The sequence below is a fragment of the Pantherophis guttatus genome, chromosome 1, assembly GCF_059756535.1.
Source record: "Pantherophis guttatus breed Tessera chromosome 1, ASM5975653v1, whole genome shotgun sequence".
In the NCBI taxonomy this organism is placed as follows: Eukaryota; Metazoa; Chordata; class Lepidosauria; order Squamata; family Colubridae; genus Pantherophis; species Pantherophis guttatus.
In genome coordinates this window covers 1,072,860-1,088,290 of record NC_142063.1, presented here as the reverse complement: position 1 = coordinate 1,088,290, position 15,431 = coordinate 1,072,860, and the positions used below count along the sequence as shown (strand labels likewise).

At 42.9% G+C, this 15,431-nt stretch overlaps 2 protein-coding genes across 2 annotated transcripts in view; both read left to right on the top strand.

Moving 5' to 3' along the window:
- Positions 1–1,564: 1,564 nt before the first annotated feature.
- On the top strand, positions 1,565–3,336 carry LOC148116219 (vomeronasal type-2 receptor 26-like). Its single transcript, XM_087893242.1, has one exon. The coding sequence runs from the start codon at positions 1,610–1,612 to the stop codon at positions 2,672–2,674; it is 1,065 nt and encodes a 354-aa protein (XP_087749368.1). The 5' UTR covers positions 1,565–1,609; the 3' UTR covers positions 2,675–3,336.
- A 6,567-nt stretch (positions 3,337–9,903) lies between these two features.
- The window catches only part of LOC132711875 (vomeronasal type-2 receptor 26-like), a 29,299-nt gene continuing 23,771 nt past the window's right edge, over positions 9,904–15,431 (top strand). The window contains exons 1-4 of the mRNA XM_087883506.1: positions 9,904–10,133; positions 10,751–11,042; positions 11,592–11,749; positions 12,011–12,156. Coding sequence (XP_087739632.1) covers positions 9,904–10,133; positions 10,751–11,042; positions 11,592–11,749; positions 12,011–12,156 — 826 coding nt within the window. The remainder of the gene's footprint in view (positions 10,134–10,750; positions 11,043–11,591; positions 11,750–12,010; positions 12,157–15,431) is intronic.

Genomic DNA, 15,431 nt, shown 5'->3' with positions numbered 1-15,431 from the left:
ATGCCAAGGTCCCAGCTCCCATTTCCAGCATCCATTGAAGGGACAGGAATGCTGCTTGCCTGATTCACCAAGGAGGTGTTTTTGGTTTCTGTGAAGCCCAGGGGAACCATTTCTTTTGAAGACTTTCTTTCAATTGAAATAGGAATGTGGGGAAGAATAAATGAAGCATTGGAAGCCATTAGGCCGGAAGCTTCCATGCTGCCACCTTCTTCTCATGGGTGGGGAAGTAGGAGGGGGGATTTAGTAGAGGGATTGTCTGTAGACATAATAGCATTCTTTCTGTCAGTCAAGGTCAGGGTGATCCTGCATCTGGAGAAGGAGTGGTAGGAGTGCTGTCTCAAAATGGGATGGGTGGTGATTGGAGCATGTGATCAACTGAGGAGTGAGGGGACAGTTTTGGGGGATTTGATTTACTGAGGGAAAACCCGGGCCTCTCAGATTTGGCTTTTCCCATATGTGCCAGTTTGCTATTCTAGTAAACAGAACTTTGGAAAAATGCTTGCTTCAGAGTTGTTACTTGGAGTTGGGATTTTTCTGGAACTCTGACATTAACCCGAGTCTTTGCTTATGCCATCTCAAGCATTTCCCTTTTCTCTTTTAGAAGGTGCCCTTTGCCAGGTGTGGCCTGAAGAGGTGCCAGGCAGGAGAGAGGAGAAGAGTCCCAGAGGGCGAGCAGGTCTGCTGCTACCAATGTGTCCCTTGTCCAGAAGGGACCATTTCTAATCAGACAGGTAGAGCAAATGTCAAAAGCAGATCTTCCAGGATCACTTTTTTTTTTAAATTTGATTTATATGCCACCCTTCTCCGAAGACTCAGGGCGGCTTACAATGTGCTCAGCAATAGCCTTCATCCTTTTGTATATTTATACAAAGTCAGTTTATTGCCCCCACAAACTGGGTCCTCATTTCACCTACCTTAGAAAGGATGGAAGGCTGAGTCAACCTTGAGCCTTGACGAGATTCGAACCCTGCAGTAATTGCAGGCAGCTGGTCTTAATAAGCTTAATAACAGGGTGCCTTAAACCCCTGTACTACCAAGGCTCCTTGATAGACATGTCAGAGGAAGAGGAGATACAGCTATCCATGTCTGCTAACACTCAGCTGCAACAACAATAAAAAATATAAACCAATATATTTTAAGTATATAGTGGAGAACCTGAACCAGAGAATTCTCAGTGCTGTGGTGCTTCTGAATCAAACTTTCCTTTTTTCCCTCTTGTAGTCAATTTCTCCATAAACCATTTTGGATCAGGAAAAAAGACCTTTCCCTCTCCCAAAGTTAAGTAGATATTTTCATGACCTTCCCTTGCGGTTGCAGTTAAGATCTCTTCAGCACAAACACAAAAAATAATGCAGGAACACTCAAAAGAGTAGGATTTCTAGCTACAGATCTCTCAGTCTTTTTGTGATTCCAGTAAAAAGCAGGGAAGAATCTCTCTCCCACTTGAAGCCACAATAGTCATGGAAGAAGCCAGTGACTGGAGACAGCCTTTTCTTCAAGAGCAAACAAACCAGATCAGCTGGAGCTGAAGACCTCCTTGTCTGGGACCAACTTATCTAAAGCATCATCAATAATACACAAAGAATGAACTTGTTTCCTCCACCATGAAATGCACAAAGGGTCATTCCATCACTTCCTTTGTGGACTGGCCATAGCAGAAAGGGGAACTCATGCCACAGCAGAGGGATGGAGGAATAATGAAGGGGAAATAAGGCTTATGGCAGATGTCCCTGGACTCCTCAGGCAAAGATTTGATTTCTTGATTTCAGATGCAGCCCTCTGTGATCCCTGCCCAGAAGACCAATATCCCAACAAGGACAAGGACCACTGCATTGCCAAGAAGATCCATTTCCTCTCCTATCAAGACATCCTGGGATATGCTTTATCCTCTTTAGCTCTTTTCTTTTCTCTGCTCACAACTGCTATCCTGGTGATTTTCCGTAAGCATCATGACACACCGATTGTCAAGGCCAACAACCGAGATCTCACCTACATCCTCCTGGTCTCCCTCCTGCTCTGCTTCCTCTGCTCCTTCCTCTTCATTGGTCGACCTGGGAAGCTCACCTGTCTCTTCCGACAATCTGCCTTTGCCATTCTCTTTTCCCTCGCGGTTTCCTCTGTCTTGGCAAAAACTGTCATGGTGGTTCTGGCCTTCATGGCTACCAAACCAGGGAACAAGACAAGGAAACTCTTAGGAAAGCCATTGACAAACTCCATTGTTGTAGCCTGTCCCTTGATCCAAGCAATTCTTTGTGCCACCTGGCTGGTAATGTCTCCCCCATTTCCAAATTTGGACTTCCACTCACTAGTAGGAGAGACCATCTTGGAATGTAATGAAGGCTCAGCTTCTATGTTTTACACTGTCCTCACCTACCTGGGTTTCCTGGCCAGTGTCAGTTTCTCTGTGGCCTTTTTGGCTAGGAAATTGCCTGACAGTTTTAATGAAGCCAAGTTCATTACTTTTAGCATGCTGGTCTTTTGCAGTGTTTGGATCTCATTCCTTCCCACCTACCTGAGCACCAAAGGGAAGTCCATGGTGGCCGTGGAGATCTTCTCCATCTTGGCCTCTGGGGCTGGTCTCTTGGCTTCCATCTTTTTCCCCAAATGCTACATTATTTTATTTAGGCCCAATCTGAATTGTAGAGAGAATATAATGAGGCACAAGAATCTCTGATTTATATCTTAAGTAGTAACATATATTTTGTCTTTGGCCCCTGTTTTAATTTGATGTGTTTCTTAACAATGATGAAGTAAGAGAGTGGCTTGTCCTTCAAATAGTTGGAAATCATGGAAATATTTAGTGGTGCAGTGTTAGAATACAGTGTTATAAACTAATTCTGCTGATTGCCAGGGTTTGATCCTCACTGGCTCAAGGCAATAGGCTGACTCTGTAAACTGTTTAGAAAGGGCTGCAAAGCACTGTGAAGTGGTATATAAGTCTAAGTGTTATTCCTATTGCTATTTTTTTTTAATTTGATTTATATGCCGCCCTTCTCCGGAGACTCAGGGCGGCTTACAATGCGTTAAGCAATAGCCTTCATACTTTTGTATATTTTATACAAAGTCAGCTTATTGCCCCCACAAACTGGGTCCTCATTTCACCTACCTTAGAAAGGATGGAAGGCTAAGTCAACCTTGAGCCTTGGAGAGATTCGAACCAGCAGAAATTGCAGGCAGCTGTGTTAATAACAGGGTGCGTAGTCCACTGTACTATCAAGGCTCTTTTATAATAATCTCTGTCCAAAGACATATCATTTTAGTTCATGTTTGAAATTCCTTCTATTTGCATTTCAGATTTGGTGCAATACAATTTAAAGTATTAAAATATTTCTCCATACTTCTCAGTATTGTGGTGTGATATGCTTAACTAATTAGAATAACATATTAAACATATGTCCTCCTGTCTGGGGGTTATGATTGTCTGCATGGGGAAAAACAGATTTCAATTGAACCCCAGCAAGTCTGAGTGGCTTAGGGTTTTGGAGTCCTCAAGTTCAAGGACTACACCATCTATGGTGCTGGGTTCGGCTGCATTGCCCCAAACAGACCCTGTGAGAAATTTGGGGTCCTCCTGGGTTCACAACTCCTGCTTGAAGATCCAGGGGCAGTTATGGCTAGAACGGCCTTTTCACAACTTATGTGCCAGTTGCACCCATTCCTGAGCAAAAGACCTCCTGGTTGGACTACTGCAATATGTTCCATATGGGCCTTCCCTTGAAGAGTATCCAGAAATTTCAATTGGTGCAAATTACAGAAGCAAGAAAAGTTATGCATGTTTCTGGTAGGGCACATTATCTCTTTGCTAGCTGAGCTGCATTGGTTGGTCTCATCGCAGCAGACTCAGGGACTCTATTATTAGTGTATAAAGGTTTCAAGCAATTATTGTCTTCTATATTTACACTTTACAAAATGAGGAGGTGATAAGCTGCCTCCGAAAGCCAACGGAAATAATCAGAACCATAAAAAAGTGAAAGTTACAATATTTTGGACATGTGATGTGACACCTGGAAAAATACAGCATCCTTCACTTAATCCTCCAAGGAAAGATTGAAGGCAAATGAGGTCCAGGCAGAAGAAGAACATCATGGCTTCAAAATCTAAGGGACTTATGATATATATACATACATACATGTATGTATGTATATGTGTGTGTGTGTGTGTGTGTATATATATATATATATATATATGTATATATATATATATATATATATATATATATATATATATATGTGTGTGTGTGTGTGTGTGTGTGTGTGTGTGTGTGTGTGTGTGTGTGTGTTTTCTGAGGTTTTCGTGGGTGTTTGTATGTAGGTCTTTGTTTATTCGGGTTTTCTCCCGTGTAAAATTGGAGATTTCTTGGCAACGTTTCGACAAAGTCTCATTCGTCATCTTCAGGCTGGTGTTCTCGGCTTCGTGCTTTTAGGAGCAATGTTAGGAGTTGTTAGGAGCAACATTGCTCCTAGAAGGACGAAGCTGAGAACACCAGCCTGAAGATGACGAATGAGACTTCGTCGAAACATTGCCAAGAAACCTCCAATTTTACGTGGGAGAAAACCCGAATAAACAAAGACCTACATATATACCCTGTTTTCCCTAAAATAAGACATCCCCTGATAATCCCCAATCGGACTTTTGAGTGCATGCACTAAAATAAGCCCCCCTGAAAATAAGGCCTTCCTTGAAAACATTTAAATGTATGCGCAGCTGGTCCCTGCCATTTCCTCTGGTTTCCTCCACTTGCCCCAAAATAATAAGACCTCCCCAAAAATAAGGCCAAGTGTTTGTTTTGGGGTTTAAAAAAATATAAGACAGGGTCTTGTTTTGGGGGGGGGAATGGTGTGTGTGTGTGTATGTATATATGTATATATATGTATGTATGTATATGTGTGTGTGTGTGTGTGTGTGTGTGTGTGTGTGTGTGTGTGTGTATTTAATATTTCGGGTTTCTTCCCGTGTAATTGTGGATATATCCCTAAAACGGTAGAAGCGACGTTTCGACAGAATCCCATCTGCCATCATCAGGCTTATGTCAGCAGTCTTTTGTAGTAAATATATATATATTTCTAAGGTTTTCACGGGTGTTTGTATGCAGGTCTTTGGTTATTCAGGTTTTCTCCTGCGTAAAATTGGAAGTGTCTTGGTGTCTTGGTTTGGCGACGAAAAACGCCCACACAGCATGAATAAACGAGATGATACCTCCCGCCTACCAGCCATTTGGAAACCTGCTCTTATTGACAAACGAGTCCCTAACACGAGGAATGACACCAGACCACACTCACGAGGGCCACACAGGATGTCACCACCACACATCCACGTGGAAAGCAGACTCAAACCCACACCGATGATGAGGCACAACCACGGACCAGAAGCCAGACCGCAGCTGCATCATTAGCCACTTTAAACCCCTCCAATCCATACATGAAGCAGACTGACACCCACCATGAAGATGTGGCACAACACGAAGCCAAACAACAGCAACGCAGCTCACCAGCTCAAATCCCCCTGCAACTCAGACTAACCCGAGCACAACCAAGCCCCCACCCAAACAGAACAGACCCCCATCCAATCAGAGCACAGCCAACCCCCCCATCCAATCAGAGCACAGCCAAGCCCCCACCCAATCAGAACACACCTCCACCCAATCAGAACACAGCTAAGCTCCCACCCAATCAGTTCACACCCCCACTGGCAGTTAAAAGGAAGAAACAGCTGCGATCACACATTGCTCCTAGAAGCACGAAGCCGAAAACACCAGCCTGAAGATGACGAATGAGACGTTGTCGAAACATCGCCAAGTCACTTCCAATTTTACGCAGGAAAAAACCTGAATAACCAAAGACCTACATATATATATATATCCCCCTTTATTATTTTTATAAATAACTTAAGGTGGCAGACATACCGAATATGCCTTCTTCCTCCTATTCCACCCAACAACAACAACCCTGTGAGGTGGGTTGGACTGAGAGAGGGACCTGGCCAAAGTCATCCAGATGGCTTTGATGTCTAAGGCAGGAGTATAACTCAACGTCTCCTGGCGATTCGCCCAAAGAAACAAAACTTACAGCCCAGCGACCTACTCGTGAGCTTTGATGTAATATCCCTCTTCACCCAAGTGCCAATCAAAGAAGCCTTGACAGTTATCCAAAACAAATATAACCCCCCCAAGCACATCCTAGATCTGACCAACCACTGCCTATCCAACACATACTTCATCTATAATGGACAAAAATACAAACAAATAGAAGGAGCACCCATGGGATCACCCCTCTCACCTGTCATTGCTAATCTCTACATGGAACACTTTGAAACCCAAGCTCTAGAAAAATCTGATCACAAACCCAAACTCTGGCTCAGATATGTAGACGACACCTTCATAATCTGGCCACACGGGAAAGAAAAACTGGACAACTTCCTCACACACCTCAACAGCCTACACCCCAAAATACAGTTCACCATGGAAACAGAAGCTAACAACCAACTTCCCTTCCTGGATGTCTTAGTCTACCAGAAATCCAATGGCTCCCTAGGACACATCATCTACCAGAAGAAAACACACACAAACCGCTATCTGCAATTTAAACCCCTCCAATCCATACATGAAGCAAACTGACACCCACAATGAAAACGTGGCACGACCACGAACGCGAAGCCAAACAACAGCAACGCAGCTCACCAGCTCAAATCCCCCTGCTACTCAGACTAACCCGAGCACAACCAAGCCCCCACCTAAACAGAACGCACCCCCATCCAATCAGAGCACAGCCAACCCCCCATCCAATCAGAGCACAGCCAAGCCCCCAACCAATCAGAACACATTTCCACCCAATCAGAACACAGCCAAGCTCCCACCCAATCAGTTCACACCCCCTCTGGCAGTTAAAAGGAAGAAACAGCTGCAATCACACATTGTTCCTAGAAGCACAAAGCCAAAAACACCAGCCTGAAGATGACGAATGAGACTTTGTCGAAACGTCGCCAAGACACTTCCAATTTTACTTCCAATTTGTGTGTTTTCTTCTGGTAGATGGTGTGTTCTAGGGAGCTGCATCATTAGCCACTTTAAACCCTGACAAATGAGACTTCGTCGAAACGTTGCCAAGACACCTCCAATTTTACGTGGGAGAAAACCCGAATAATCAAAGACCTACATACAAACACCCGCGAAAACCTCAGAAAATATGTATATTTTGGCCATTTAACAACTTGATCTACATAGGAAAAAACCCTGACTACAAAAATATCATACATTTGAGCCTATGAATTAAAAAGAATAAATATTTGACCTTTACAGGGAGGAGTCATAAAATATGGGTGTGGCTGGCCGATGAGGTCCAAAAAGACCGAAATAGTGCTATCCCAGTCTCCCATAAGTCTCAGAATAAACAACACAAAATGTCTGACAGGCCTGAAAGTGATGATTGGAGATATCATCCCACTATGGCCATTTAACAACTTGATCTACATAGGAAAAAACCCTGACTACAAATATCATATATATATATATATGTATGTATATATATATATATATTCTTACTTCTTCGTAGGGTTTATGTGTGTTTTTCCTCTAGCCAGGTTTTCCCTACGTAACCAAGGTTTTTCTGCAGCCCCAGCTCAGTAGAATCACATCCACTCGATTCTGGGCTTTGGGTGGATGTGATTCTACTGAGCTGGGGCTGCAGAAAAACCTTGGTTACGTAGGGAAAACCTGGCTAGAGGAAAAACATATATATATATATATATTGTATATATATAAAATAAATCTGCTTTTTACTTGTTCATGGTCTCTGCCTTATTTTCTATGAGGTTTGTCATTTTAAATCTCACAAGGACCTTCCCTGAAAAAGGGAGGTTGGATACTACAATTTTCCATATGGTGGAGTCTAGCAATTATTTTAAGGGAGGAAGCCAATGCCTCCTTAAGAGATGGAGGAACATCTCCCCCCACCACTCTCAAGGATGAATTCATGGTGGATCCAGTTCTGCTGTTCTATCCAATCCCAACAACCGAGATTTCCTTCCTTCCTTTGCCACCACTCTGCCTTCTCTGTTACTCTGGGCATTCAGACTCTCCGCAGCTCAATATCATCCTGCTTTTCAAACAGAAGTTTTTCGAAGAACTTCCCGGCCATAGTTATCCTCTGCTTCTTGAGCAGCAGCTGAGGCTCCAGGGAGATACCCGGATTACACAGCAGTCCCGAGAATGGCAGTGCAATGTCACACAGGACCAAAGATGGAAAGTCCCCAATAGTGAGAGGACCAATCATCCTCAACTGATTGGGTTTGCTAGAATTCAACCTGAGATGGTTCCTTCCCGTCCAAGAGCCTTGAGGCACTAGGACAAAACCTGGAAGGGATTGGAATACTGTGTCCAGTTCTGCAGACCTCACTTAAAAAAGAGATATTGAAAAGATTGAATGAGAGAGTGTGGGAAGGATACTCTTCACAAGACAACACACAATATTTTGGGTCTAACTAGTTGTTAGACAACGTTTTTGTGCAGTTTAAGTTAGCCTGATATCTTGAGAGATCCTCTGCCCTATTTTAAGGTCTATGGGACACTTTAGTTTCTACTTTTGCTTCCTCCATGTGGGCCTATGTAATCCATCTATTCCATCCAAGCATTGGTATGATGGCCCAGATTTAGTAGAGTACAACCGATTGTCATATGCCACCAGTCACATTATACTATCTGAAAAAAACTGTGGCCCAGGCCAAATTCCATCTTGTGTATGAAGACCATTGTAGGTGTTAGCAGAATAAAAAGATGGAAGGAATGTGTTCAAATTGGGCAACCTTGAAGTGTCTGGTTCTAAATAAGCCTTATCAACATTTCTATGGCAACACAACTGATACGTTTCTTTGTATAAACATAATTGCTTCTCGAAGACAGTAACAGAAGGGCAGGAAATAACCTGAGATCTATTGCATTATTAATTATGAATATGTATGCATGACTCATGCCCACCCACCCCCTATCTAAAATGTATAAATACAAGTGCATTTAGTCTGCAGGATGTGACTCCCATTATTCTTTTCAGGGACACTGCCTCCAGTACATCCTTTCTCAGAAATCATTGCAGTGAGATTATTTGCTCGGGTTCTGTGTTCTGATTCCATATACAACAGAATAACAGATTCTTCTAGTCCAACCCCTTACTCAAGCTGGAGACCCTATACCATTCCAGACAAATGGCTTTCCAGTGACTTTTTAAAAACCTCTGGTGTTGGAGCATTCCCAACTTCTGGAGGCAAGATGTTCCACCGATTAATTGTTCTAACTGTCGGGAAGTTTCTCCTTAATTCCAGGTTGCTTCTCTCCTTGATTAGTTTCCATCCATTGCTTCTTGTCCTGCCTTCAGGGGCTTTGGAGAATAGCTTGACTCCATCTTCTTTGGGGCAGCCCGTGAGATATGGCACAAACTGCATTTTGTGTATGGAGGTCGTGGAGGTGAAACACCCAACTTCACCTTGACTCCAAAGTCTGTATGAACTGTGGATTCACCACCAGAGACATAAGGATGTTTTTCCCCTTCTGGTGTGCAAACCAAATCCAGTGCTAAGTGGATAGAGCAATTGCTTTCCCTTGCAATTATCATAAGAACAATAATTCTGAATGTATCCCCTTGTGGATTTCTACCCACAAAAACTTCCAAGAGAAAATCTGGGTTTAAAAAATGTGCTCTGGGTACCCCCAGTGTGGTGAAGGACATGGCACCTTGTCTGGTGAGAATCAGCTGGCCACAGTTTTCAGAGATAGAGATAAAGTTTCCAGCAAGGCTGGAATAAATTTGCCCTGGAGGCATTGAGAGGACACTTTTGTCTCTGTTATGCTAAAGGACCTCTGAGGTTTCAACTGCTACTTGCAATTCAGCTTCTCATGTAGGACAGGAGAGGACCAGGATGGCTGAGCTGTCTCTCCTTCTCCTGCTGCTGATCTTCTGGCTCCTGCCTCCACCTACTGCTAAAGGGATCCAAACCAAATGTGTCTTGAACAAACATTTCAACCTTCTGAAACCCTCTTACAGGCCCGGTGATCTCATTATTGGTGGGAATCTGCCTCTGAATACCTTTTTTCCCTTCAAGGATCCAGGGTTTCAGAAACACCCTTTGCTGCTTACAGTTCAAACGTTGTAAGTTTTCACTGGAGGGGAAAGAGGCCAATAATTGTTTGCTTTGTTTTGCATTTAGGGACACTTTTCAGAAATAGCTGTTTTTGTGATGTTAGCAATATCTTAGTGTAATTCAAATCTTTGTGCTTTTCCAAATGAAGAGCCAAACTGGTAAAATAGGCTAGAATTCTCAATCTTTCAGGACTCTTGATGAGGAAGATGATAAAAGAATGTAAAAGTGAGAACGTGAGAAACTGAGCTGCCTTGGATAAGATTTTGAGATATAGCATTAATTTGGAAAGAAAGTCGTGGTGAAAGAGAAACATTCTGTCCTTTCCAAAGAGAGATAATGTAAAACGCAAAACCAAAATTCAGTCTTGAAATCAGAAGGGTTCATAAATAATGGCCATGAATACATCTGGGCTTTGACCCCTGCTGGAGTCTTGTGCTAAGCAATGGCGACCAGACCTGAAAAAGCTGCTCAACTAAATTAATGTGGTTGGTTCAGGAGCAATGGGGAAGGATTGCAGCCACTGGAGGAAAGTGAAGGAAGAAGGGACCTAGAGGAGGTATAAAATGGTCCATGATATCAGACATGAGCTTTCCTGTAATGTTCCCCAGTGCTTTTCTCACTCTAGATTAATACCCAAGAATTACCAGCACTTCCTGGCCTTGGTGTTTGCAGTCAAAGAGGTCAACAAGGATTTGGATGTCCTCCCCAACATCACCCTTGGCTTCCACATCTATGACAATTGCCAGATTGAGATGAGGATTTCCTTATTCAGCCTCTCCCTGCTCTCCACAGGAGGCCAAATGGTTCCAGGCTATAAATGCGACATGAAGGACCCTCTGCTCTCTGTCATTGGAGGTGACAACCCCAAACCCTCGAGGCAGATGGCCTCCCTCTTCAACATCTTCAGGGTCCCACAGGTAAAGGGGTTGCACTGGATGCATATGGAGTAGACAAACAAAAGAAGACATCCAAAAGAAGTCAAAGAGAAAATCAAAGAAGTTTTGGGGGGAACCTAAAGTCTGTGGGACTTAGAGAATCTATGATTTAGTAGAATTCATTTTTATAGTTAATATCTCAAGATATGTTCAATATAACCTCAAAGAAATAATTTTATGTACTTGTTAGAAGAAATTCCTCCCTAGCTTGTTGTTCATAAAAGTGTAGCCACCGTTTCAGTGCAGTTCATTAGGTTGTTTGTTTGTTCCTTGGCTTCTAACCTGTCACAACTAAGGAAAATATTCAACTGGAGGTTCTTCCTAAAATGGGAAGAAGCTAAACTTGCTACTCAAAGTCAGTTAGCCTGATGGGTGGGGCAAGAAGCCACACAAGAGTGACCCCTAAACTGACCATAAAACTGTACTTTGTCTCTTAAAGAGGATTCTCCCTTTCTCCAGCTTGGTGTTAGCTTTGAGTTCTCTCAGGGAGACAGAAGAGTTTATCCTTCCTTCTTCCGGATTAATCCCAAGGAATTTCCTCAGTATGAGGGTTTAGTCCAACTTCTTCTCTATTTCCAATGGAACTGGGTTGGGCTGGTGGCCCTTGAAGATGACGATGGAGAACATTTCATCTCATCTCTGACGCCAATGCTGAAGGAGAAGGAGATCTGCCTGGCCTTCACTGAAAGGTTAAAATGTGAGGAAAGTCTTCTTACAACAATGAAATTTTTTCGCATTTTCAAAAGTTGGTTTAAAGCTGAAGTAATTATTCTGTTTGGAGATTCCAATAGTATTGAAAAGATTCCAATGTTTCTGACTATCTATGGAGATATTCAAAAAGAAACATTTCAAAAAAATTGGATCTTAACTTCGCATTGGAAATTTAGTGTGGTAAGATCTCAAGAGAGATTGCACGTTCTAAAGCCCTTCCATGGCGCTTTGCATGTTAGGGACCACAGCAGGGAGATCTCCGAATTCAGCCATTTCCTCCTGACTTTAGAGCCTTTGAACCCTCAAGGGGACATCTTTCTGCCCTTATGGTGGCAATGGGTCTTTGACTGTGTGATCCAGAAACCAGGAGAGATCCCTCAAAAGGGTAAAATGCCATGTACAGGAAAGGAAAAATTAGAAAATGTACCATCTTACATTTTTGAAAGGGACATGATGGGTGTGAGTTACAATATCTACAATGCCATTTATGCTCTGGCACACGCATTTCATGCAATGCATGGATCAGGAAGGCAACAAAACATGATGAGTCTTGGAAGGAAGATCTCCAAAAGCCAATCATGGCAGGTAATCTCTGTCACGCTTTATCCAGTCTGCAGATCTTAGAGCGGAAGCTTCTTATATGTATTTTTGAATTGTTAATTACATTTCTCTATAGTAACACATACATGAACCTCACAGCAGAATAAAAAAAATTGTTTAAAAACAGTAATAAATTTTTAATGTTTTGTTGAAAAGCAGTAGAGAGGGGGGAAAGGGAAGGAAAATAAAACAGTTGCCCATAAGATCCATATAAGAAAGACCTTCCTAAGGACTATCAGAGGGGTGACCATTTGGAGGGACGGTAGCTTCTCAGAGCAAGAAGACTGTGAGTCGTAAGTGAGTAGTGAGAGGGACCTTAGAGTCTTAGTGGACAACCAATTAATTATGAGCCAGCTGTGTGCGGAGGCAGCCAAAAAAGCCAGTGCAATCCTAAATTGCATTAATAGAGGGATACAATCAAGACCACATGAGGGACTAATACCACTCTATAAATCTTTAGTAGGACCACACCTAGAATACTTTATCCAGTTTTGGTCACCACACTATGAAAAAAGATGTTGAGACTCTAGAAAAAGTGCAGAGAAGAGCAACCAAGATGATTAGGGGACAGAAGGCTAAAACATACAATGAACAGTTGCAGGAACTGGGCATGGCTAGTCTAGTGAAGAGAAGGACTGGGGAGATATGAGAACATCTTCCAATATTTGAGGGACTGCCACAAAGAGGAGAGGGTCAAGCTATTTTCCAAAGCACCTGAAGGCCAGACAAGGAATAATGGATGGAAACTGAACAAGGAGAGATTCCACCTGGAAATAAGGAGGAATTTTCTGACAGTGAGAGCAATCAACCCATGGAACAGAAGTTGCCTTCAGAAGTTGTGGGAGCTTCATCACCAGAAGCTTTCAAGAAGAGACTGGACTGCCATCTGTCAGAAATGGTGGAGGGTCTCCTGCTTGGGTGGGGGACTAGACTAGATGACCTACAAGGTCCCTTCCAACTCTGTTATTCTGTTATTCTGACTATCTGGGTATGTTTCTGAAAGATGCTTCAACAGGTCAGCTGAAGTCCTAGTGGGTATATTTACAAAACTACCTCAGTTTCCTTCTCATTGTAGTCTGAATCCAATTGTAAAAACTCAATTCTTTTTAACCTCGGTTTATGTTTTTGTGGGTTGGCACCCTCTATTAGTTTAGTTTGCCATATGTTGTATTCTGATCTTGTATGAAAGCAGCCTCTGTCAACCTCAGCACACTCAGCAGGATTCAAACTGCTCTGAAATTCATCCGTCTTTTCTGCATCAAAAGCTAAACTTCATACCTCTCTGAATAGGGAAGTGACAAACCAGGACAGGTGCTTCATCTTCTTGAATTTTTCTATCATTTTGTTTTCTCTTCCTTTTCTTAAATTTATATGTCATCCATCTTCCTGGTTTATTTGCAAACTCAGAATGCCTTTCTTTGCCATAATTCAATTTAGTCTCTACTTCTTGGATAGTGAACATAAATAACTGCTGGTATATCAATTTAATGTAAAAAATTGTAATTCATTTGTGTGAATTAGACAATCATTAAAACTATTCCTTTATCCAAATTATTATCAAATATTTATATAATTTCTTTTTATAGTTCTTTATAACTCTCTCCTTCATTGTTCTTCATCAGTAATTGTTTTTTTTAAAAAAATTGAGATCTCCACCAAGGGAACTCCTCCACCTTGTCAGATATACACCTATCTCCTATAGGATCCCAGAATGATAGAAGCCATGGTGGCTTTCAGCTAATGACTCCAATTTCTGAAGGTCTCTTTTTCTTTCAGCTTCTTCCCTATTTGAGGAACGTGAAGTTCAACAACAGTGCTGGAGAGAAAGTCTCCTTCTCAGAAAATGGACTGGGATCTACTCAATATGAGATTCTCAACTGGGTCCTCCTCCCCAATGATTCTTTTATCCCTGTGAAAATTGGCCGAATAGATCCCGGAGCTTCCCCAGGCCAGGATTTTACCATCAATTCCGATTCAATCATCTGGGCCACAAAGGTGGGTAGGATGGAAATGTCTGAATTCAGGGGAAAATTTAGTCTCTCCTGTGGATGAAGAATGTCTTCCTTACTGGGAAAAAAGAGGTGTATTGAATCAGAAAGTCTGACAGCTGTGGTTTGAAAATTGTGCTGTTCACGCCAAAGATTCAAGTGTGATTTATGCCACGTCCAATAAGAGTTGGGACTGGGGGAGAAAATCCTGGTGGAAACTCAGGGTGCAGTAACAAAAAGCAACAGTGAACTGTGTGAATCATTCCTGTTTAGTTTCTTTAGTGACTCTTTCTTTTACAAAAGGCTGTAGCTCAAAGACACAGTGCAAGAATATAATTGTAGGTCGTTCTCATCGATCAACTATTTGTTCATTGACCACTTGAAGTTATAACAGCTCCGTTATAATTGGGACTCCTGCCTAGTCCTCAGACTGTTGGCCATCAGGGCTCCCCTGAAGTCACATGATCACAATCTCCATCTCCCCCCACCTCTGTCCCTTTGGTCCTGTCAGGTGTGCCTCCTTTCAGTACTCAAGAGAGAAAACCCCGACTCCATTTTCATAGAGAAAGGTACTTTTACTGAGTATGAACTTAATGCAACCAAAGAAAAGCAAGGGCTGAGGCAATAGGTGCGAAAATCACATACAGAAAGCATCCCCAAAACCCTCCCCCCAAGGGACCAGTCAGGATCGACCAATCCACATCCCCCCAAGGTGTCATGTGGGGTGCAGCTTCAGATGGCTCCATCCTTCTGGTATGCCAGGACGGTTGACCGTGACTGGTTATCAGCACGCCTCCCAGCTGCAGAGAAAGCGCTAAGGGAAATTCACTCCCTGTTATGAGACATCTCCACCAGCTCGCTTCCCCCCTCCCAACTACCAAGACAGCTCCCTCCTCCCACCGTTACAATGGCAGCCGTAGCAAGCAAGCAATATAGAAGCGGAGGCTGACAGGTGCCCTCTGCTCTGCAGCTCCTGCCCCACTATGCTCTGCTCCCCCCCAACAGATCTTCAACTCTTCTGGATCCCGCTGCTGACAATGCTTGCCTGGCCTGGCTCTTCCCAAGGCAACAT

Coding starts and splice junctions, on each gene's coding strand:
- LOC148116219 (XM_087893242.1), top strand. CDS start 1,610: ATGCACAAAGGGTCATTCCATCACTTCCTTTGTGGACTGGCCATAGCA.